We start from the raw sequence: 25969 nt of genomic DNA, 5'->3' as shown, positions 1-25969 counted from the left end.
TCACATTGCTCCTCACAGCTGTGCTGGCAGCATGTTGGTAAACCTGTAGAGTAAAAGCAGCTTTGAGTGGTCATCGAGACTAGAAAATACAAACCATTTGCCTGGGTATGGAATTAGATTTGTGTCAATAGCTTTTCACGAAGCAAGCAACACTTTTTAAGAAAGCTTTACCAATCGAGCAAAATCAAAATGCACACATTGCAAATAAAATATCGATTTAATCATTCGAAAATATTGTATTTTATTTGTCTAAAAATACACTTCTTGTTTGCAATGATCAGAAATTTGTCACTTGTTTTTTCGCGGTGGTTTTTTGTTTGCGATTCTTAATGATGGGCGTGGCCTTAGGAAGCTGCCTGCTGATTGGATACTGGGTTTTTGGAGCAACAGCTAAATGGACTGGAAGTAGTCACAGGGCTTGGAGTCGATGTCCGTCTAGAACTCGTTCCCCCAAGTTTTCCTCGTCGACCTCCGACAAAATAATTGTAAGTAGCTAATGTTTATAATCTGACAAATGTTAAATTCTTACAGTTATTTTGTAAGGGACTCCAAGCCTGTGTCTACTTCCGGTCAGCCAATCAGCAGGCAGCTTCCTAAGGCCCCATCCATGGTCAGAATATTAAACAAAAAACCACAGTGCAATTTTTTTTTTTTTTTTTTTTTTTAAATGATGGTTACTTCTTAAAACATGTTTTAGAATATTGTCACAAATCCTAATTCCATAGACCATGTTTGATTAGCTGAAATGCTAATATGACCATAGACGTGAAAACGTAGGAGGATGAAGCCTCGGCCTACAGTTCACTTATGGTTAACCTACATCTCTCAGAGAGTCTCTCAGAGAGTCTTTCTTGTGACTGGGTGTGAACCGGCGTGTTCAGAGAGTCAAGAGTGTGCAATTAAATGTTCTGGAGTGAGAGATTTTTCAGCTGAGAAAAGCCCAGAGTAGCACCGCTCGGCGAGCACAGAGTGTCTTTTGGCTGCATTGCATCATGATCTCTCGAGGCCTCTGTCTGTCGGTAATGATGATGCCTTTAACACATCTGTGATGGGTTTCCTTCAGCGTCGGTGTGAGTTTTTACTAAAATGAAAAAAACATCAGCTGCTCGTACTCTGAGAGACAAAGTGACCTTTGTGGTCGTTGTTTGTTTAGTAACTCACACCTGCTGTTTTTGAGTTGTAGGGGTGAATGATAGTCACTTTGCTATTTTGGTCCACACTAAAATATCCCTGGTGCTTAAAATATTTAAATGCAGACACTCTGCAGAGAATGAAGCCCATTATGATCTTGAAATGGTAGTATTATACTAATACCATCTTATTTCTTATGCAATTTCCGGAGCTTTGTAATAACAATGGAAATAGTGTGGCAATAAGGACATAATATTACAGTAATAATATGTTATTTCCATAGTAATATCCAGGTCATAGCATGGTAATTACAATAAATATAGATTATTCATCCTCCCTTATGTCCCGTACATTTTACATTGTTATTACTAAGCATATCAATGATATTACCACACTATTACCTCCCATTACAAAATTATTATTACTATGCTATTCAAGTGCTGTATGGTAATAGCTTTTTTTCCCCAATTAACTGCACAGAGAAAGTCACCTGTCAATTAGTTTTTTTTTTGTTTTTTTTTTTTAAATCCTCATACTTAGTACATTTATATTTATTTAAGGTAATTCATCTGTCTGTCTAGGTCCCGGCCTTTTCTACCGGGGAACATCGAATCATCTGCTGCATTAAGTTGATCTGCAGGAGTGGGACATCATCATCATCTCTGATCTCACGCGCATACGTTTATTCTTGCGCTCTGGCAATTATTACTTCAACACCGGTACCTTCGGTTACAATCGAGAACACGACGTCGACAGGGAGTTGGGAAGCCTCATACGACACTGTATTTTTTTCACCTTATAACCTTTAAGAAAGTCCATGATTATCTAAATCGTTGCTCTCAGGCTTGGTTTTGCATTATTTATTAGTGAATAGAAGAGTCACGTTGTCCTCTGTCTGACAGTAACTTTAATTTGTGTGTTCAATATAAGACAAATGCATACCTTTGTGCAGCTTTGTGCATTTGTTCTTGGAGAAAAAAACACAGAGTAATCTTTCTCTATATGTAAACAGCATGTGGCAGTCATTTCTGGTATTGAATGCGTTTTTTAAATTTGCAATGAATCATTTCACTTCATTGTGTATTTCCTTTTTTTGTCAAATCTAAAATGTGGGGTGTCACGTTGTGTTTGTTCACGTGTCGTCCCCCGAGGAATAATAAAGTGCTCTGTGCTTTTATGAAGAACCGTCCACCATCCAGCAAAGTAAGCGCTGCGCTGTCAAAGAGGTGACAGCTCCAAACTAACAGTAAACAGGACATTCAGTATTTTTGTTATATGCAAAGACAAAGAGACTTTATGTATATGGCTCCATTCAGGCAGAAAAAACAGTTAAAAGTAAAGAAATAATAAGGTTTAAAAGCCCTGGATTAAATGAGCTGGGAGTTTTAAAAGAGTCCAGATAATCAGGAAGCTTGTTCATAGACTGTATAAATCCCATTTTGAAGCCTCAGCATTTGTGATTTAACTGGCACTATGACTGTTTTAGCAAACCGGTAATTCACAGACACAGCTTAAATGTGCCATACTTTATTTTCTGTTTTCTTCTTAATGGAAGCATCATTTACAAAAACTGACATCATGTTCTATTGTGAGAAGTTCTTGTTTTCAAGTCGCCCCTTGGTGGCTAACTGTTACTTCTGTCCTATTTCCTGCAGAGAAACTAGGGCAAGTGTTGTGTCCCTTTATCTTCTTGCATTAAATTAAAGCTAAACAAATGTTACAGTATCACTCAGTGCATGTTAAAAGTCTGATTTTAGTCTGACTAAGACACAAATTTGGTTTTCTTAATGTCCTTTAAACACGTTAGTCCTACTAAAATCGAGCTAGTTTTAGTCGGACTAACATACCTGGATAATGCGATTACTGATTACACAATACAGCATACATTTCTGTGACATAAAGGTCAACAGGGAAACTGATTCCATATGCACTAGCTTACAGAGGGCTACAGCGCCACCTGCAGAGGCAAGTCAGCCCCAATAAATCGATTTTCTCTTCTACATGTATACTCTGCCATTTGTCCGATTGCCTGTCATAGTCGGACTATGGCCTTAGCTTGATTAAACTCTGTATATAAACACACTGAGAGGTCGTCTTGCATGTTGCAACAATGATGGAGTTAACTGAACCTTTAATGTCTCAGGTGGAACAGGGAACAGTAGCTGTAACAGCAGTGATGGAAGTGAGCAAAGACCTGCACAAAAGCATCATTTAACAACACGATCATTTTTTTTTTTTTTTTTTTTTTTTTTTTTTTAATTACAGATTGCCCACATTGGCCATCTGCTGCCTTGACGCCTGTTGTATTTTTATGGATGCCGGCTAATTTTGCCAACGGCAAAATGCTGTTTCAAGCAGACATACCAGGAAAAAAATGCATCGAATACTGTTGCTGTAATACTGATCATGTTTTTTGTTTTAGTGTGTGTGTGTGTGTGTGTGTGTGCGTGTGTGTCTGACGGGTAGAAAAGTTCAGTCCAATATCAAGGATAAAATCTAAAAAAGAAAACCATCTGCTCTGTACGTATAATCTCACCATGATAACACCGTTTATTAAGATTGACGGTTTATCATAGCATCAACTTTTCATTTTCTGAATTATTCAGGGTTAGAAGAATCCACGATGGCCTCACATCAGCTTAATCCTCCTCCACCTCCACTCCAACCTCTCTCTTTCCCTTTCAAATCAACCAATATAATCACATTACTCAACTAATTAAGTGCCTCTGAGGATATTTTTAGTATCTAGGTCAGCCGACTGTCCCTGTGACCTCTGTGGACCGGCTGTGAAGCCGTACGCTAATTACTCTTAAGAACTTTCCGCATGTTGATATCAGTTAATCTCTGGTGCTAAAGATATCTCTTCAGAGATTCAACATGCTGTATTTTCAGTTCATAAAAACCTTCCTTCTGAGGATGTTTGGCCACAATGATTGGTGAGTGAGAGAAAAACGCACAAATTAAAGACTCAGTTTTTATAATTAATTCATATAATTAATGAAGGACAGTCAATTAGCTTCAAAGTGAGCGTGTGAGTGAATTAGTGAATGACAAAACTATAATATCTTTTAAAGAATTGCTGTGTGAAGATGTGAAGAAACATGTGTTTTTGGTTTCTCATCAGTATTTAAAAGCAACATTAATCTGCAGATTCAACATACGGTCACTGCAGCGACAGAGGACTCTGATTGTGACTGAAAAGCAGAGATGTGTGTTATTAGTCTTCCTACTCATCATCATCGTGAGTGTTTTCTCCACCACGCTCTTTTTTTTTTTTTTTTTTTTTTGCCTCTACTCTCTTGTGCCGTGCAGTCACACTCAACAACCATGAATCATCCTGCCACTCTGAGCGCATTGTTTCTGACCAGGGTTACCTGCTGCTGCTGCATCAGCCCCACAGTCATTCTACGAGTTTGCACCTGTTGGCCCACTTTCTGTGAGGAACAACAAATGACAAATTAAATCTCTACGTAAAAAGAGACACACAAACACAGCGGTGGCGAAGTGAAAAGCGCTCTGCTTGTGTTGAGTAAAAAGCCGAGTAAATAATCCAGGATCCAGTTGAATACGTCGGTTGTGAGGTAGTGAATATACACTCACCAGCCACTTTATTATGTACAGCTGAGTGTTTATGCAAGTATCAGCCAATCACATCGCAGCAACTCAATACATTAATGGTGAGGAGGACCTGAAATCAAGCGTCTATATTTCGGGTTGCTGGTTCATTACTCATTGTTAATTGGACACAACATATAAGTAGTTATTTTACGAATATTTACTCCCCAAACCTGGCTGTCTCCATGACAACAGCAGTGTTTTTATTTGTATTTTTCAGACCAAACATTTTAGTTTAGGTTAACTATTTGAATCAGGTCTTTTTTTTTCTCTTTAGAATAAAAGCTCTAAACGATATATAACATATTTTTTTTTGTGAAGATAAGCAAGTTATTTACGTTGCTGACCTCTGACCTAGTGACATGCAGTGTTTCTGGTCCTTGGCTGTTATTGACCTACATTTATAGCTTTATAATATTGTTTATTTTAATGTCGTGTCCCCTCTATTTGTATTTTATAACGTGACTTTGTTGTCTTTGTGTTGCAATTTTCTGCGAAAGGTGCCATTTAAATAAAATTTGATTTGATTTGAGTAAGGTAATCGATACAAACAAGGTATAAAGAAGACACACAACAATGTGTCACTGCTGCTGCTTCATTAAGGCTGTCTTTTGTACTTAATAAAGTGACCTTTAAATGTCTTCAAGGACGTACTCAACCCCCACGAATTTCGTAAATGCCTATTTTTAGTCGATTTACGTACTTAAAATTAGACGAGCACATCGTTGCCTTGTCTCTCTCGTAACATCTCTCGGCATATGTAAGGGATGTGCAAAAGCTCACACCTCGAGACCTGTGATTATTAATTTTCACTTCTCACATGCTCATAGACACCTCAGAGGAGGAAGCGGGGACGAGGCTGAGCAGCGCAAGTACATTAACCAGTGTAGGAGAGCGTATACATGGATCTGTGGTTTCCATGTACCTGTTTTTATGCCTGATTGTGTAACAGTCAGTCATTACTCGCCGCGTGTGCCTGTCAGTCCTCCCCTTCCCCTGTGACACAGAACATTATCATGATGGAGACTCTTTATTCTCCGGAGGAGATTCCAGCTCTGGTTACCACATAAACCATGCAACGCTGGCCACCTGAAACCCAACACCTGCAGCCACCGACAAAACCCAGTCGTCGGATTCATTTGTCACTTTCACCACACGACTGTGTGCTCATACTGTCACGGCGCTCTCTCTCTCTCTCTCTCTCTCTCTCTCTCTCTCTCTCTCTCTCTCTCTCTCTCTCTCTGCAACACATGCAGCATGTTCTCTTTGCCTTAAGGTACAGTCTGATATCAACATACTGTAATTTCCCTGACAGCTGCAAACTGATGGTGTTGATCATGTGATAAATATGTTTCAACAAAAAAAGGAGGGGAAATACAGCTCACATGCAGAGGAACTGAACGTCATGTGACTTAGCAGTGTGATGTTAGGGAATTACAAATGTGCATTAAGCCTTTAACACCAGACGTTTGCACAAGCGCACTTTGCATCACCGTAACTACGCGACAGTTTGTGCTATCTGACAAATTCTGAAGATTTCTGAAAGCTAACGTTTGGTTTTTACGGTAATTTCAGCAGATGTTTTTGCACATTGAGAGACAAAAGGCTCAAAAATGTTCCTGTAAATATGTTCTATATACTGTTCAAATTTCTGATTTAATTTGCAAAATCTGTTGCTTATGTACAACTGCAGTGTTTTTCTTGAGTGTATTTTTAGCATGCTGTAAACGGTAAATAACTGCCAGATATTGAGAGTTATTCTGGAAAAATGGGCCAAAGCACTTAGTTACAGGATGTTTTACACTCTTAGAAATATAAGTGCTAAGTAGAACCATATACGGTTCTTCGGCTCCTCATAGGAGAACCCTTTTTGGCTCAAAAGGTTTCTACCTGGAGCCTCCTTTTGGAGGGTTCCACCAACAACCCTTTTAAAACCCTTTATTCAGGAAAGGGGTTTTAAAGGGTTCTCTGGATCAAAATGGTTCTTACTGGAACCATTAGTACCAAGAACCCTTGAAAACCCCTTTCTTCAGGAATGGGTTTTTCAGAAGCAAATGGTTCCAGGTAGAACATCAGCCCTTCCCTTTTGGAACCCTTATTTCTAAGAGTGTATGGTTAATTTTAGAAAATAATTTCATAAGAACATTTAGAGGGTCAGGTGTTAAAGGGTTGAATATGGAACAATACGCTTTTTTCACCATGTATGACGATTATTGGGTGCTGATTTATTGTGGTTATTGGGACATGTTGTCATCAATAATTCTGATTCCTCGAGACAATAATCCAGAAAGTCATGTTTCCCGATCACATATCAGTCTGTCATTTATCTCAATCGAATAATAGGACACTGATACATAACACGTTAGCGCATTTTCTTTTTGATTATTCTATGCTACATTTAGCTGCCTCTGCTAATAATAAAATAATGAAAATCAGGCCAAGTAGAAGAGAAAGGTTTATTTTAGCTTTGCCTACTCAAGTGTTCACTGAGCCAATGCTGGGAAGGAAAAAAATAAATAAAAATCTATAAAATGCTGGACCAAAATGAATCGAGCCTCTAAAAACAGGACACGGTACAAATGTGCGCCTTCATATAAGCAAATAAAACTGTTATGAAATGTCTTTTTTATAAGCCTGGATTTTCAGATAACACTAATGGAGAAAAAGAACTTTGAGTACTTTTTGAAGTCTTCTGCTACTTTTAGCTGTCGCGTGGCACTAATACTCTGTCATACAACCCTTGTGTTTTGTAGTGTGCAGCCAGTGGTCATGGTAGCGCTGCCTCCCCGCAGCTCACTTTCTGGCTGGCTCGCTGGCTCGTCTTTTTTTTTCCATTTTTGCCTGATGAGGCTGTCGCTGGCGATGCCTTTCAGCGAAGCCGTCTCCTCACTTGCACAGTGCCAAGTCTGAGGCACTCAGCCCTACCAGCCTCCTCCTCCTCCTCCTCCTGTCTCGCTTTATCTCCGTCTACTCCACCTACCCTGAACCCACATCCCACCCCCCTGAAGAGCAACAACAGCGAAGATGTAAACTAAGCTCGCACCAACACACCCTTCTCCATTATTCATCCGCTCCCCTTTAATGAGTTTTCCGTCCACCTTCATGTATCTACTGACAATTAAGAAAGAAACAATTATTATGTTTGATTACTTTAATATACTTTCGCTGCAGCGCGAGGTAAAAGTTGCAAGAATGAGCGCAGAGACGGAGAAAGTAAATGATCAGAAATGTTAAAATGAGGGTGCAAATTCAGCAGAAAAAGATGTCCTAAAAAAAAACACAACATGCAAGCTGCAGCACTGAAAGTGACTTCTCTTTCACATCCTCATTTATCTCTCAGAAATAGTTTGCTGTGTCATGTCCTGCAGGAAGTTGGCTCTGAAAAACATACACTAATTTGCTGATGAATCCTTCTTTTTTTAACAGGAGTGCTCTAAGCATGAGTGAAAGGGTTAGACACACACAGACTTTATGTTTGTTTACATACTGTGATCTTGAAAAGGACGGCGGCGGCAGCGGCGGGCTGAATATTTCATGGCTTCTTCGAGTTACCCAGGAACAGTCGCCCTGTGACCCAACACTGGAGTTGGACCCGAGCACATCCTGTCTTTGTTAAACACCTCTACACAGCGAGCGCTGGCTGGCTCACACATATGCGGCGGGCACATGACTCTGGTTAGCAGATCATTTAAAGCGCTCTCTCAGGCTTTGTGCTCACTCATACAGGTGTTCTTCCTCTGTGTGTGTGTGTGGGGGGGGTTGTTTATGAGTGGGGCGACAGCAGATCAGTGGTAGAGGGAGTCGTCTTTCAACTTGAAGGTGGTGGGTTTGACTCCCGGCTCTGCGCTAGGGCACTACGCCGATGTGCAAGAGCGTGTGAATGGGTCTAAAAGATTTAGTGATAGAAAAAAAATGGCAAGAACGGCAAAACTGTAGCGTAGAGCAGCTTTAAAGTGTTCATGAAGACTGAAAAGCATTATATATAGAGAGACCATTAAGCAGTTATGAAAACAACTGTTCTGGTTGTCCTGGTGAAGTCAGTCAGGAAGTAAGAATATTCTGAATAGTCACTATAAATATTTTCCTTAAGTCTTGTTTAAAGTAGGGGATGCTTGTATAAAAGTACAAGTATCTTACCAGAAAATGTCTTTGGTAGAAGTTTGAAGTCAATTTATTACAAATGTTACATTATCACTCTTAAAAGTCCGATTTTAGTCAGACTAAGACAATAATTTGGTTTTCTTAATGTCATGTTAACATGTTAGTCCTACTAAAATCGAGCTAGTCTTAGTCGGACTAAAATCACTGGATAATGCGATAATTCATAGTCTGATTACTCCTGCATGTATACGCTTAGTTGGACTTAATGAGATTTACTGTACTTACGTATCAGAAGTCATTTTCTGATATAAAATATATTTAAGTTTTAGAAGTAAAAGTATTAAAAAAGTGAGGCGTTAGGATTGAGCCAGCTTAGAAAAGCTCTATATAAATACAGACCAATACCAACTCTTTGTATTTTACAGTACAAGTACAGTAAAAAAAAAAAGTATTCTAAAACTTAAAGGCGCCATATGTAAGAATGTGGCCGAAAACGGTTACTACACTCAAATTCAAAATACAGAGGTCTTTTGAATTTGAGGTTTCGTTTTCTCCGCCATTGTAGCTCAGACGTAACTGGCAACCCGTGGTTGCTCGGCAGCTGAGACTCTACTGACTGCAATGATTGGTAGACGGCGGTAGGTGGCGCCACATGCCAAAACATGATTTCTGGTCCACAAAATATTTTTTTTAATGGGAATATTTTGGCTGTACTGTTGTTGTTGGTGAGTTCAGTTTGTTAAATTTTCATTATTCCTGAGTCTCTGTGACATATTAGGAGGATTTTATGGCCAGTTGCTTTAGATTTATTAAATAATGCACCTTTAAGTACATTGTCTATCAGAAAATGACATACTAATACTTAAGTACACTAAATCATATACTACAAGACTTTTACTTAAAAAAGTGACTTCAAACTTCTACCAATGTCATTTTCTGGTAAGAAACACACACACACACCTCGGGCCTCCTCCTCCTCCAAGTCTTTCCGAGGAGTTTCTCTGCAAACTGAGACAATGTGACACTTGTAGTCCAAACAAAAAAGCCAAGAGAAAGTGAGTGGGACGAGAGCTGGAGACGAGACGGCACGAAAAAGCAATTAACAGCTTAGTCATGAAAGAATATATTGTGTCAGTCCAAATGTAACACTTCTTTTTATTCTGCACTGGTGAACCTGAGGTGTCGCCTCACAGACCGTAGATGGAGAAATCTATTTGACAATGTCGTGAAATGTCTTCATTAGTAATGTTTACATGGCGGCTGCAGGAAAACAAATGTGAAACCAGTCATAATATGTGTAGGAGGAAAATGTATGTATTTAAATCCTGCTTGATTGCATTTTTAATTAATATATACTGTGACTGATGAGGATGATTAAGCCTGCACCAGTCTAATCAAGAGCTCACTATGATCTAAAGTCAAATGTGCCACACAGTGTTTGCATTTTACATTTAGAAGGGAATGGAAAATGATTATTCTCCGCAGTGGCGCATGTTGTCTTATTTCTCTTATCTGCGATTCGGCTGCTTTGTAAAGTGAAAACAAGCTTGATATTTATTTAATGACGACGGTTCAGGTGTTGTGTCGGGACAGCTGATAATGTGATCGGCATCAGAGCGTTAAGGCCAGTTAAACCAGGGTAACACGAGGAGCTGCATTTATAAACCTTTAATTACCATTATTGTGGCTGCTTATAGGAGCTCTTCATAAGAAATGTGTTTTATCAAGTCATAAAATATAGAGATTTTTGAAATTTCCTTGCTAAATGTTGGAGATTAGCACATGTTTTTTTAGGATATTTTAAGTCTTTTATCCGATCTACACTCTTAGAAATAAAAGTGCTAAGTAGAACCACATAAGGTTCTTCGGCTTGTCCTCATAGGAGAACCCCTTTTGGCTCCAGGTAGAACCTTTTTATAAAGGTTCCACCAAGAACCCTTTTAAAACCCTTTATTCGGGAAAAGGGTGTTTTAAAGGGTTCTCTGGATCAAAATGGTTCTTACTGGAACCATTAGTGTGACCAAGAACCTTTGAAAAACCCTTGCTTTTTCAGAAGCAAATGGTTCCAGGTAGAACCTCAGCCCTTGTAGAAGAACTCTTTCTAAGAGTGTACCTGCTCTGGCAAGGTTCCAAGCGAGCTGAGTCTATCTTAAAATGTCTGACAGTGTCATCACTGGAAGAGTCATGAGCGCGACGTCCGATGCAGGAATCAAACCGAACAATGCCAAACTGTACACTCTTAGAAATATGGGTTCCAAAAGGGTCCTTCTGCAAGGGCTGAGGTTCTACCTGGAACCATTTGCTTGGGTTTTTCAAGGGTTCTTGGTAACACTAATGGTTCCAGTAAGAACCATTTTGACCCAGAGAACCCTTTAAAGCCACTTTCCTGAATAAAGAGTTTTAAAAGGGTTCTTGGTAACACTAAGGGTTCCAGGTAGAACCTTTTTGGCCCAGAGAACCCTTTAAAACCTAAGTACCTGGTTTAAACACTGGTTGCATATCTTGCATATAACTCCTTTATTATTCTTTACCTTGTTATTTTCCTTGTTGTTTACTGCCCCCCACACTGTTTCTCGCGGCTCACTCCCAAACCCCCTAAATAATGCACACACATGTGGTTGAAGGGGCTCCATGATGGATCACTCTCCTCTTTTTGGAGCTGCAATATTCTTTTTGTGCTGAATCTTATTCATCATCACCGTAATAACACTCCTCTCTGGTGAATCTCTAAATATTTATATTTACACCAGACAACCTTTGGGAAGAAGCATTTTTTTTCCCCTCCCGTGATCCAGTTTTCGGTGTGTGTCGTCACAGCAAAAATGGGTCACATACCCTTGTTCAGGCTTTTATTTTGAAAGCATATACATGTACAGACATTGAAATCAGTGAGTTATCAGAGATAAACGTAGGGTTAATACATAAATATCCAACTATTTTAACAAATAATAAACTTTAAACAAGCGCTTTATGATAAGAAAGATAACCTTGAATTTCAACTGTGAAAATGTCCACTTGTAAACCACCTCATTGCTGCAAGAGGGAACAAAGTAGATCCGATGTAAACAATAATTACACTGTAGAGACACAGTATATAATAAGGTGATATAACCCACCAGATTCAAATGAGAATTATTTCTAAAATAGTTGCTATGAGAGATGTAATGTCCCCGGTGACCGTTTAAGCTTCAAACATGGACTAGAATAGATCTGTAGGACAAACGGTTACACTGTAAAACATTTTTTGTTGACTTTAAAGGAAACACCTGGCACAAAAGTTGCAAGCAAAGTCAAAAACATAGTTAACATGTTGTTGTATGGGAATTACAACAGCTTATTATTCCCATAAAACATCAGTAGAGTTGCCGGTAATTAGCTGTTATTGCCCAAAAATACAATACATATTTATACAATTTTTTTTATATATTTCTACTGTTGATCATTTTTATATATATATCATATATTTAAAGCTGTAGTATGTAACCTGTCAAAATACATCAAGGTCCATACATTCAAACTATTGTCAACTCTCTGTGTTTTTCTGTATAACAGTGTTTGGTTTTTGTGTCACCCAGTACGTTTACATGCACAGTTTAATCAAGCTAAGACCGTAGTCCGACTAAGACAGGCAATCGGACAACTTGCCGAGTCTGAGTATACATGCGGAGGAGAAAACCCATTCACACCATGTTTCGTACCGGCCAGGAAATTTCAATGCTTGCGCAGAACGCCAAGTCCGAATCCAGTCCGATTAAGCTTGTACCTGCAGGAGTAATCAGACTGTTAATCGCATTATCCGTGTATGTTAGTCCGACTAAAATTGGACTTTTAACATGCACCCTGACAAATTGATGAGTTTTACATCCCGACTGACTGAATGAGGAAGCAGAACAAGTTAGGTAAGTTAACTTCAGTTTGTTAAGGTATTATCCGTGGTTCTCTGAAGCATAATTACGGTAAAAGGATGAGGAAGAAATGTGATTTCAGGGACTTTGAACGTGGCATGGTTGTTTTTCAGTTTTTCAGAAACTAATGATCTAACCAGGATTTTTGCAGTTTACAGAGAATGGTCCAAAAAAGAAAAATATATCCAGCGAGTGGCAGTTCTCTGGCTAAAAATGCCTTCTTGATGCCAGAGGTCAAAGGTGAATAACCATTCATTACAACCAAGGTGTGCAGAAGCCCATTTGTGAGCGAACCTTGAAGCAGATTGGGCTACAGCAGCAGAAGCCACTGCGAGTGAGCACACCCTCACCAGATTAAGAGTGTGAAACTACACTGGCAGCGTTTGTGCAGTATACGTATAATAATAATAATACAATATGTGCACCTCATTCACAGCCTATGTGGTACATGCAGAAAACTCACACACTTTTGTGTGTGAGCTGGAAAGAGGTCAAGTGAATGAAATACCATCGCTGCATGAAATGACTCAGGAATCATTGTTGAGCATGAGTGCAGCCGAGTGAGTCATTGCTCAGCGTCGATGTAAAGACAGTCGTCGTCTGCTGCTGCTGCTCGTCTCCCATCAGTGGTCACTTTCAGTGAGGACACTCATCGATCGCTGGTGTGATGTGGTCTCCAGAGAGCAGCAAACAGCCCTCACTCCAGCCAAGTGTTATTTACTGAGCATCAGACAAATACGTGTCAGGGAATGTGTCACAGTCCACCAGGAAGAGGAACTGGAAATAAATGATCGTGGAACTCAAACTCAGGTTAAAAGTTGTTTTTGGTGTTTTTTTTGTGTGTTTAATGTCATCTGGGAGATTTTGTTACAGGCACTTCAAATGCTGAGTAAAGCCTGATGAACACACAGTCATGGTGCTGAACTCATTCAACTGCAGAGAGGAAGGCTTCAGTATTCAGTATGTAAGTGTGGTGTGACCCCTGGTGGATGAAGTCTGACAGTGCAGCTGGTTTCAAGGGGAAGAAATACTGTTATGTTACTGTTTTAAAGTAAATGAGTTTGTGTATTCACACACAGCCTGGGTTGTGTCACGGTGGATTTTAATCATTATTCCAGCCTTTAACTCAAGATCGTGTATGTTTTCAATAACACATTGACATTGTGATTCATTTGTTGTCTTATTTGTTCAAAGGATGTCAACATTAACATTTACATTACATTTCTGGCCACTATACTTTTGCAGCATATTACTTTTCACAGTCAGTTATTGTAAATTTAAAGCTGTTTACTAAAACTTTACTGAAACAGTAGTGATGGCATATATTTAGCAGTAAGCTCCCATATAACTACAGTATCTTACAGAATCTTTACCATAGTTGTGCCTTCTATTACTGTGTACGTGTTTCAATGTGTGTTTTTAAGATAGTTTTATGCTTTGTTCAATTTTAATTAAACTCCTGTTTATTGGTGGGTTTTGTGAGATGTGGGACACTTCAATAAATAAAGTGCATAAACTATATATAACAAACAAACCGTCCATATATCTGGTGGAAAAGCTAAATAATGAAAGAATTATGTATTCATAGCGAGTGACTTCATTTAACGAAGACAACTCATTCTCTGAAGATTAATTTATTTCTAACAAAACGTGCCCCGGAAAATAAATACAACTTTTACACCTTACATACATAGCATGTCAAACCACACGGACTGAGCCGTAACGGCGCTCCTTTTCTGTGATAAATGATGCTGATGAAGACGGACATTTTTTTCCTGAATGACAGGTATTCCTGCTTCACCGAGTGCTGGCAACTGTGACCGCGCTCTTGTTTCCTGTCCTCCGTAACCCGAGCTCTTCGCGAACACCGTTGAAACGTCATGAGCGTCAGGTCTCGTCCTTAGAGTGTAGGTAGATTGGCTTGGCCTGCTTCCTCAGGCGCTGCTGTGCCCGCAGCCTCCTGCCCTTCTGAGTCGCCAAGCCCAGTGGCGGTAAGTAGGTCTACAAAACACAACACAATCATTTAATTAGGTTTATTTTCCGAAAACACATGGAATAAAATAAAAGATGGACCTGAATAAATGTTAACTTACAGGCCTTGGATACGGGTTCCTGTAATGTAGACCTATGAAGACAATATTGCCAGGCATTATTACCAACATCTTTCATTTTAAAATGTACTATGTTTATGATCTAACAAAAAACACAACTGAGTGGTATTTGCACAAGCCATTTCACCAGGTTCACATTTGATTTAACTCAGGGGTGTCAAACATACGGCCCACGGGCCAGAACCAGCCCGCAGGATGAATTTGTTAAAATTTCACATTGTGTTTAGATTCTAATAACAATGTGAAATACTATATTTTTCACTTCCAGATACCTGTGACTATATGTTTGGGCCTCTGTAGATCCACTGTGATCTGTAGGTTTTAATGCACAAGTGTAAATGGTAAATTTAGGCATAATATTGTTGAAATTGCACTTATTTTTTCTTGTTTCCTGGTTATTATGCTATTATTTTACTGGTCAAATTGTGTTGTATGTGGCCCCTGAAACTGTTGATAGTAAAAACCCTGCTTGTGCTGATGGTTGTGCTTTCCGTGGCTTTTCTTTAGTCAGCAACACTGACAGTTAGGTCAGTGTTTACTGCTGTTAGTCAAGGTGAAACGATCATGAACTCACGCTGACACACACTCCGTCACATGATATTTCCTCATCAGCACCTGGCAGATGTTTCACTGCATTAAGCCCATCACAAAAAATGATAACCTGACATTCTCATTATGTGATTATAACAGTGCACCTTTTTTTAAATCCACACTCATTCCAGAGTTACGCAAGCACAACATACGCCATCTCTCCTCCACTCTTACCTATTTCTATCCTCGCCTCACATTCTTCCACACACCGTTTTATTGACTCCTGGTCTTTGAGCTGGAAAAAAAAAAGGCGCCCAGAATAAAGGATTAGTCATGCACTCTTCCATAAAAAAAATACTCTTCATTCTTTTGTGAGCGGCGTGTTGTCTGTGTTGTCGTTCACTCACACACACCTGCTGGTTTTGTCTGAACAGAGTGCGAGCCTCCTGACAAATGTATTTTCTCTCTGTCTCCGTCTCACTCGTAACTCCGCTGTGTGCCTGCCAGGTCCGGGCGATGCGGAACACCCGCATGTACAGCGACAGCACTGTCCTGCGCGTGGAGGCCGTCATCTGGGATTCAAATCTGAGGAAACGATGTTTGCGTCTAGACAAAAGAGGAAATTAAGCACAGTGACAATGCATTATTGGTTTCTTATGGTCACGTCCTTCTTCATTCTTAATAAATTTGGTTGCATTTTCAGATGGATTACATCTTTAAAGCAACACTATGCAACATTTAGCAAACACAATCGAGCACAAGGTAAAGGAGTTTTGCATTGAGTGAATGGGATTAACTTCTGAGATACTAAAATTCTAAATTAAGGCTCAATTAGGAGGTAGAAAAAATAATCAAGCTCTTTTTTTTTTTACATTACTTTTAAATCGGCATCAGCCAATTATTGCTAACTTATATGAATTTACACATTTTTGTTCTTAGAAACCTGATGACAAGTCATTCAAAATTTCATCAGGTAGTTTATGTGACAAATTGTATGTTTATTATTTAGTTTAAACATATAAAGTATTGTTTAAAGGCCTTAGATAATAATAAATAATTTTACAGCTTTGTAATCCACTAGATGTCCCTAAAACCAAACAAAGTCTTATCCAACAGACTGATGGCTGACTGTGAGTATGATATTTGTGGAGCTTACATGTAGTATTAAATGATATTATATATATTCCATTTGTCTATATAATAATAGATAGAAGAAGATAATATATTCAGTGCTATATGGAAAATGGAACCAATGTCCACCTCCAAAGTGATGCTGCTCTGTAAAGGATGTCCCTGTATGTGAGAATATGGGATTTTTTTTCCCAGAGGAGAAATGTGATGTTCAGGGATAATTTAAAACTAATTTTAATCTCTTATGCAGCAACGTGCGGTACGGCATGCACATTAACTACTGGCTATGTTTCATATCTCATCAGCATTATCTACATACACATAGGTAAGAAAGAATGTTACATATATACCGGCGAGAGAGCGCATTTGCTCACATGCACACATTTGGGAGGTGCCCTTTTAATGTTTTCCCCCCTGCCCTTCCAAATTCCTGTTCACGCCACTGTTAACAAAACCTTAGCTTTCAGACTGATGGCTGACAGGGAGAATAATATTTGTGGAGCTTGCATTATTGAACAGTTACATAACCGATGCGTTTGTGCATACTAGATATGTGTTTTTAACCAGTTTTACCTGTTTAAATCATGCTAGCTCTCCTTGAGCCTTCACCTCAGCCTATGCTGTCCCAGGGAACAGAGCTAAATCTGTCGCAGACATTAATTTTAATCACTTAACATTCATGTTATTCCAATTATTAAAATGCATGTGAGTGACATTGCTAAAATGAAACCTACCTACTGGGTCTGTAGACGACGTTAATTCACCAGGGGTTGCTTGCTAGGGCAGAAGGAGAACATGAACACACGGGTCGCCTGTTGATGACGTAAGCAGACGTAAAAAGAAATATAAATTCTTCTCTTTAAAAAAAAAAAAATCACATATAGAGTTTGCAATGGTTTTGCTATTTTTAGTTATCCGGCAAAAAATAAATACGATTTACTATTTATAGTTCAGTTAAAGCATGTGAGAAACATTTTTTTTTGTGTTTTGTTTTTTTCACCGTGTTAAATATGATCTCTGTGAAATGTCATCCAAAAAACACACGCTTTTGTAATAGTTTCTGTCATTATTTGTGCATGTGGGTGCGATGTGGTGCTCAACTGTGTTGAAATGAGAAGGTGTGTGTGTGTGTGTGTGTTGTTGCCACGGCGGAGATGAAGATCAGCTGTTAGAGGAAGTGATGCAGGAAAAATGCCTCTAATGTAGCTGCACTCAATGACTGGAAGGGGGAAGCACAAAGAAACTGGCTGCTGTGGTCCGGGAGGGTCTTTAAAACTCACTCCAAAGAGGGAACACAATTCAAAATGGATGCGAAGGCACATTCTGGTAACTATCACATTTTTTTTCCAACTTGTTCTTTTTCCAAACGCGGAAACGAATGTGGCGTTAATGTTGGAAGTTTTTCTGTCAGCTAACAGCTATTCAGCTAGCTATCTGAGTTAACGCGACGAGTTTGACTCAGTTCGCTTCTGCTCGTAAACGCTGCCCCTGCTCAACTAACTAACACATTCATTTGCACTGTCAGTCCTGTTGTGATGTGTAATTATTTCCACACAGTATAGTTTTCATAAAATGTTTTATTTACAAGAATGGCCGTGGTTTCCCCCCATGTCTTCACCGAAAGACCTAGCTTAGCCGATAGCTAACTTTAAGTTAAACGATCTGATGCTAGCTAGCTATGGCGACGTCGCCAGGGCCAAGCGGTTTACATCTAAGTGTCAGGACTAAATTTTCGGCTACAATTTAATTATAATCTGTGTTAGAGAATGGTTTAATTGTCATGTGTCACTTAGTGTCACATACAAGATTACAGGACACTTTAGTTGTCATGTGTGCCTGTATTATTGAGCTCTCTTGATCCTGTTTGTGCTTGCAAAAAATGAAAGAAAATCACAAGTTGATAAAATTGTAGTAGTCCAGTATCCAATATGTTGGTGCTGCAACTAACGATTATTTTCTTGATTAATCGAGTACTTGTTTTGTCCAGAAAATGTTAAACAGTGTTGAACAAACCTGGAAATGATGAGGTCTTCTTTTGTCTACAAACCACAATTATTTAGTTTTTGTTATGTTTTTGTTATGTGTGGTAAAAAAACAAACACACCTGAAAATATTCACATTTAAGCAGCTGGAAACTGAATAATTAATTTGCATGTCATTTTAACAATGATGCTCATGTTGTGCATGTATGTGTGGGCACAGGACTGGGAGTTACAAAAAAATACAGAAGCAATCGGTTTTTCATATCTGTCGATATTCATCGTTTTCATGATACTTTGCATTAAATCAATTTTTTTTTCTTCTTCTCCTGAGTTAACATTGATGTAGTCTCAAAGTGTTTGCCCATTGTATGTATGTATGTTTCAGTATTATGGGTGGGAATCACTGGGTAACTCGCAGATAGGATGCATGTTCCACGGTATTAATAATGTCACGATGATTCTATGATGATCAGTATAGTACAATACAATCATACAGCGATACATCGAGATATCTGTCTAACTGAAGAAAACAAAACAGCCGTGAAAAGCCACCTGAGTTTCGTGTTGCAGCGATATTTACTGTAGAGCGCCTTCATTTGTTAATTAAAATGTATTTTCGCCCCTGCCATATTGCACCAGATCGATATGTTGCCCCACAAAGCCCAATTTAGGAATGGAATGATAATGCTGTCATTTAGAAGGAAAAAAATCTTTTGTTTTGGATAATCAAGACAGAATAGGTTTGTATTGTCCTACACCTATTAATGACTGAGCTGAACTGATTTGTCAATGTGTCAATAATTTAAAGACATAAATACCAAACTGTTGACCAGACGTGCTAGCTTGTGATGTGAAGCAGTTAAAACAGTCGACCACAAACCATCACACTTCTGTCAGAGGTTGGTTAACTGAAGTTAGTTGGAATGCACCTGTGGGAGATATGCCCCAACATGTCCAGTGCACCGATCATCAGTCAAACATCCAATTTGCTTTGATACTCGCAAGATTTTTTTTATTATGGTGCCTGACGAGTGTGTACTGATTGTGCAATCAGTCATCACCACATAAAGTAAAAGCTGGTAGGTCTTAGTTGTGGTTTCAATGGAAAATCTTATGAGCTGTAATTCAGGAGAGGACCTTCAATAAAATAATCAGATATTTTAAACCAGAGATGTGAGGAAGTGCATAAGAAGTAAGGGAAATGACTGTACACCATGTGTTTTCAGTTCTAAAGTTGAGAGCAGATGTTGCAATTGTACATTAATTGAATAATCTTGTGCTGTACGTGTATCCTCAAGTTACATATTAATAGCATGCTGACTTAAAATAGTCCTGCAAGTGGGTGGATGAGAAGCTATCACTTTCTGCTTATGGTGACAAAATAATGTGTCTTTTCAGCACTGTGGATGTCAAGGACGCGGTGATGGAGCAGAGTAGAGAGACACTTTGATCTGTGGCCAGTGCCATCTGACACACCTTTTGTAAGTAACCTCCTCCTGACTTTATGACTTATCAACCACTTGATCAACTTGGGTGTTTTATGGCTGCTCCTGAAATCAGTGTATTAACACACAAGAACCTGTTTTGAGCGAACTGAACCTAAAACTGCACATTTTTCTTCAGTCTCTATGCTTTAAGGTTCCTATTTTTTTTAAAAAAAGAAGAAGTTTTGTCAATTACTTTTTTAATCTTTTTAGAACTTAATAACTCTACATGTTCTTTGTATTGTAAATCTGATCATTACAAATACAATTCTGCTAATTTTAACTGCCTGAAACTTAAGTGACAGTTTCTATCTTACCTATGTAAGCATATTATGTGTTATACATATTGACTGACTGTTTTTCCTTTCCCCTTTAGGGTTTTGAAATCTAGCACCACAAGACCTGGATTGTAGCAGATTTTGGCACAGGTATCATCATTTGCTGACCACAACCTTATGTTGTACTATAGTTCTACTTATATTCAAAACAGAAATGATTGTTGTCTGTAAAGAACATTGTTAAATTGGTCTTCACCTCAGGACTGGGGGCATGTTGAGACGACTCACCGGGCCAGAGCAGAGGTGTCTAGGTGGTTCGGAAGGGGACTGAAGGGGAGGAGGAAAGACGGACCAGGGAGGACGACATGGGCCAGTGTGTCACCAAGTGCAAGAATCCAACGTCCTCACTCGGCAGTAAGAGTGGAGACAAGGAGAGCAGCTCCAAGTCCCACCACAAGAAAGGCAGCAGTGGTGGTGGGGGTCATAAGGAAGAGCCCAACGCCCCATCGAGCAAAGCCACCAGCGAGCTGTCGAATGGCACCAAGGCCTTGGAAGTTACAGTGGAGACACCTGTCATTTCCTCAGTGATGGGGGAACCACGCAAGGAGGAGTATCTGGAGGGCGAGAAGCTGTCCCTGATGCGCATCGAGGAGCTTTTCTACTGCTACAAGGATGAACAGGAAGATGCCATCTTGGAGGAAGGCATGGAGAGGTTTTGCAATGACCTCTGTGTGGACCCCGCAGAGTTCCGTGTGCTTGTTCTAGCCTGGAAGTTTCAAGCAGCCACCATGTGCAAGTTTACAAGGTAAAGTAAAGTTGTCATGTGTCTGCAAACAGACTATTTCAGTCAAACGTATTAAAAGAGAAACATTTATTGTGTTTCGATGGCACAGTGTCCTTGGCTATTTACCTTTTTACACACCAGCCACAGTTTACACACAAGCTAGTAAAAATCTTTTATAGTGCTCAATTAAAGTACAGTGCAAACCGAGCCATTTGTGAAGTTGTTCAGTTTTACCACACCTCTAAAGTGTTATATCGTATCTTGTGTGATTCAACTTAATTATTTTGCTAATGCTTTCGATAAAGAGGTAATCAAAATATACAGCCGTTAAGTGTTTGTTGCAGTATGAAGAGTAAAATGAAAAGGGGTTGAAAGATGGCTCAGGAAAAATAAAAGGTAAAGTTAATTATGAAAATAATAGTCGAGGTAATGGACTTGTTGGCGATGTTCGGAACCGTTTGGCTGTCTACTTCTTTACAGTGTGGAGTGGTTTATTCATCCCACCTCAGACCTTTACTGTTGAGCTTTTCCTATACACACAGTTTCTCACTGTCAGGTAGGGGGCACAGAGGAAACATATCCTGCTTTACACTCGCACGCCGAGTGTACATGAATAGGGTTGCCTGCTGATCGGGTCGCTTGCCACTGCTCCCCCTCTCTGATTTTTTTTTTTAGCTCAGCAGTTTTCCATCCAGAGGCTTTGGACAATACCACCCTGTTTTTACCAACATGGTTCATTGTCGACTGATGCTTACTGAAGCTCGATTGTATTACATTCGTCTTTGAAAGCTTATATTGTTGTTGGGCTACATAAACACTCTCACTGTATGTATCTGCTTGGGTTGATGCCCACACCACTGAAGTGAAAATAGCGTTTGTCAGATTTGCATGGAAAGCATGAGAAGTTTGCATTTATACAGTACTGTGCAAAAGACTGTGGCCGCCATTAGATTTGTTGTTTTAGCATCGCCATAATGACCACACAGTATATTTATTTCTCAGTCACTTTATTGGAACGTATCAAGAAAATGGAAATAAGTATTTTGTGTGACCTACCCTTACACAATAGTACGACCTTGGCTCTGGAGTGGAACCCTGATTAATGTTCTTGATAAAATCTCTGTTTTTCCTGCTATTTACACCAGGTTTGTTCAAGACGTGCTTGAGCATTACATCCACAAGTTTAACTCACTGACAGCTTGTTTAACAATAAAGGCTGTGCCTTCCTTGTTAGTTCATGTTCGTAATGCGGTACTAGACACAGGCCCTGTTGTTTACATGAGATGACTTCACAGTGCTTTGTTTTGGCTTTCTGGAAAGATAAGTAGCTATTTAGCTGATTCTGCCTTTAAAACAGAACAGGCATCGAGCGCATGTTTATTTGCCCTTGTAGATTTGTCTGACATGTCCTCCCACTCACTCCCAATGATTTCCATCTGAACCTGATTGACCCCATCACAACCATTTAAAGGGTGGGGTTTGATATAATGATTGACAGATGAGTGGTAGGTATGTGGAGTATTGCTGAAGAATTTTTATTAGCAACCAATCGCTTTGTGTCTACCAAGTGGTACAGTTCATTTCATTTGCATTTCCACGGTCAAACGTCGAGAAGGGCGGACTTCTGTTGGGCACATTAGTCCAGCTCTTACAGGGTGGAGGTAGACGCACTGCAGTCTGTTGATTAGTTGACAGAAAACGGTAAATTAGAAGACCGTAAATACCCGTCAGGGTATCGCTGCTGATTTTAAAGTAATTAACAAAGTTGTCCAGTAGAGTGTGAGGTGAATACATCTGCTAACAGTGATGTTATGTTGTTTTGAGACGCCAATGGAGGACGTAGACAAACTAAACTGTCTTCTTGAGTTGACAGTTGCAACACCAAAGCCCCTGAGAAGAGTGTGTGGAGAAGTATTTCTAAGAACAAATTTGCAGACTCTGATATTGGCTTAGTCATGCAGTCATGCGGGACTATCACTACCATGGCCTGTGATTTTGATAAGATATGTGATTACTCTAGCAAGAAGAAAAAAACAAGGAATGCTGGGTGTCCTCCGTTGTTGCTGTTTGTTTACTGTGTCGCATTCTTATTCTCTGTGGAATTTATTGGCGAGCTACACTGTGTTGCACTGGTATGATGTCACGCTATATACGTAGATGATGTAGCTGCATAATTAACTATGGAATTTGTGCATCTGGCCAACACACCCCACGATGGAGACTCGAGTCAGATCAGGATGTACCATTCAAAACTGCATTGTGCCAAGCTGAACCGTACTGTACTGCTTGATAACCCTCTTTGTTTTTGTCTCCCATAATCTTGTTCCATTATCATTCTGACCTGTGGTTCTGTATTCTTTTGTTGCATTAGGAAGGAGTTTGTTGACGGCTGCAAGGCCATCCAGGCCGACAGCCTCAAAGGCATATACTCACGCTTCCCCTGCATGCTGGTGGACGCCCAGGGTGAGGAGAACTTCAAGGACTTGTACCGCTTTACCTTCCAGTTTGGCTTAGACGCGGAGGAGGGACAACGGTCTCTGCAGCGAGACATTGCCATTGCCCTGTGGCGCCTGGTTTTCACTCAGGACTCGCCTGCGATCCTGGAGCAGTGGCTGGACTTCTTATCGGAGAACCCCTCAAGTATTCGGGGTATCTCAAGGGACACATGGAACATGTTCCTCAACTTCACCCAGGCAATTGGGCCTGACCTGAGCAATTACAGCGAGGACGAGGCCTGGCCCAGCCTCTTCGACACCTTTGTGGAGTGGGAGTTGGAGCGTAGGAAAAGGGAGGATCAAGCACTGATGGCGAAGGAGGAGGAGGGGAGGTGTACTGACACAGAGTGTTCTCCGACAACAGACAGACTTGAAACAGAGGGAAGCCGCGGCTCACAGACGTGGGGGGGCCACTGACAAGAAAATAAGAGATATTTGTAAGAGAGGGAAGGAAATGACCTATAAGTGAACTGTACATCTGTGAATCATTGGATAAATATTAGTATTATCATTACAGCTGTTCATTTGCTCTCCTTTTCTTTTGGGTGGAGATTCCTGCTTTATAAGTTGTTGTTTTTTTCCTTGGTTTTTGAAAGGGCTCTATGAACTGTTTTGTTTTAAGCACTTCTTATATTTAAGTTATTGTTTTATTTTATTTTTTCCCCTCCTCCCATGTGTGTTTTTAGTAAATGGACGTGGTCCATTTTAACCCACACCAAGCTAACATTACCCAGCACAGTGAGTGAAGGCTTAGTTTCAAAAGCAGACGACGGAAAGCCATAAAATTTTCCCACAGACGGTTGTCATAGTCATTAATAAAAGAAAAAGGGACATTTGGGAATTCTGTTTAAAAATAATTTAGGCTACCAAAACAGGAGATTTGTCTTAACACGTGGTTACTGAAATTGTCTCGATTGGAGTCATTTAGTGAGATGTTGAATGTTTTTAACTTGCTGTGATTTGAGGATGAATTGCTGTCACTCGTATTGCCTTCACAGCCATTAGCCTTTTATAATATGGCAAATAGTATCAGAATGCAATGAGTGTTTTTACATAAAAAAAAAACAAACAAATGATTTACATCTGCATCCTATATTCATAAAAGTTGCTTACTCCATCTAAAATCTAAAGCAGATTTCCATAGTAACAGACCCACACTTTACTACTTCATGTGTTTTGAGTGTTCTAGAGTGCTACTAGTACAGTGAGTGGCTTGGTTTGTTAAAACAGCAACTGGCTGTGCTCCTGTTTTGAGCTCCATCATCTACCATATTGATGTCCACCCATTTTAAACACGCGGTTAATTGCAAACAACATACGGTGATGATTGGCTTATTTCCGATGTTGTTGAGCTCATTTTTTTGGGAAATCTGTACGACTGGTCTAAAGCTAGGTCTTGGTCATTTCTGGACACTAGACGATGCACAAACATGTTACATTTAGGATCATTACACTGGGCGCCACACAAAGCTTTGTATTGTTTAACTTTAGGAGTTCACAAATCGTCACATCCTTGAACTTCCCATACGGACAAAAAGGGAGTGTGCAACTCTTCACAATTAATTCTTGACTGCTGCTGCTGGTGATGGTTATAATGGAATGCACAAAAACCAATGGCATACTAAGTTGCTACACAGAGAGATTGATGTCAACCGCATTATTTCCATTTGTCCAAACTGTAAATTGAGCTTATGTATAGCCTAGGGTGTTATTGGATGAGTGAGTGAGTGTTAACTTGACATGCTAATCAAAAAAAAGTCTGCAATATGGGTCCAGTGTGATAAAAGAGGGTTGCCATAACCTGATCTGTTTGGTTTACATCTTCAATGGTTTTATTTCAGAACCCCCCCTGCCTCCCCTGTGTCTTTTTATATAAAATGTATTGATTTATAAGAATAAAAACAGTGTTGAACTTTTGACTGTCGACCATGAAGACGTGTGTGATTTCACTACACATGTCTTGTATTCTTCTGTTGCAGCTTTATGCAACTTGAGAATAACAAAATTACTGGATGAGATACATGTTGACTACAGATAGCATCGCGACAATATTCAGTGCTGTGTTGTGTTTATATTCTTTTGCATGTAGCCTATACTCCAATTAATGTGCATTTCATCTTGAAACCGCAAACTTCTATGGTTGAGTCACTTAATTCTATATTCACTTCTTCCTGGTGAAGATATTTCCTTGTATCTTCATGTCAGGCTGTTGCTAAATAACACGACTTGCATTCCAGGGCTGCAGGAGGAGTGTGTACTCTGTGTGGTTCAACAGCTCCAGGTTTTGTGCAGGCTTGTATGGATGTGTGTTTTTTTTACTTCCCAGATCTCTTTATTTCCTTGTGACTTCATGGCTGTTGACTCCACATGCTACCTTTATTTATTTCCTTGCAACTACATCGTCATTGCTAAATAACGTGA

The 25969-nt window shown here is 39.6% G+C and overlaps 2 protein-coding genes across 4 annotated transcripts; one reads left to right on the top strand and one right to left on the bottom strand.

Moving 5' to 3' along the window:
* Window positions 1-13849: 13849 nt before the first annotated feature.
* Window positions 13850-17343, bottom strand: lyrm1 (LYR motif containing 1). 3 transcript variants are annotated; one of them, XM_083904210.1, is made up of 6 exons: window positions 17260-17279; window positions 17099-17169; window positions 15802-16000; window positions 15629-15689; window positions 14846-14877; window positions 13850-14753 (listed from the first exon to the last, which is right to left on the bottom strand). In XM_083904210.1, exons 3-6 carry the CDS (start codon window positions 15964-15966, stop codon window positions 14640-14642), a joined length of 372 nt encoding a protein of 123 aa, XP_083760336.1. In that variant the 5' UTR covers window positions 15967-16000; window positions 17099-17169; window positions 17260-17279; the 3' UTR covers window positions 13850-14639. The 3 variants fall into 3 exon arrangements, with proteins under 3 accessions (XP_083760336.1, XP_083760335.1, XP_083760337.1); XM_083904209.1 differs by lacking the exon at window positions 17099-17169 and having other exon boundaries at window positions 17260-17343; XM_083904211.1 differs by lacking the exon at window positions 17099-17169 and having other exon boundaries at window positions 15808-16000; window positions 17260-17343.
* A 3291-nt stretch (window positions 17344-20634) lies between these two features.
* dcun1d3 (defective in cullin neddylation 1 domain containing 3) lies at window positions 20635-23965 on the top strand (the record flags this gene model as incomplete). Its single annotated transcript, XM_083904212.1, has 2 exons — window positions 20635-21074; window positions 23425-23965. The coding sequence occupies 2 exons, from the start codon at window positions 20635-20637 to the stop codon at window positions 23963-23965; spliced, it is 981 nt and encodes a 326-aa protein (XP_083760338.1).
* Between the last annotated feature and the right edge of the window lie 2004 nt (window positions 23966-25969).

The sequence above is a fragment of the Microchirus variegatus genome, assembly GCF_963457635.1.
Source record: "Microchirus variegatus genome assembly, chromosome: 17".
In the NCBI taxonomy this organism is placed as follows: Eukaryota; Metazoa; Chordata; class Actinopteri; order Pleuronectiformes; family Soleidae; genus Microchirus; species Microchirus variegatus.
The sequence above is the reverse complement of the archived record's forward strand: the minus strand, read 5'-3'. Positions and strand labels throughout refer to the sequence as shown.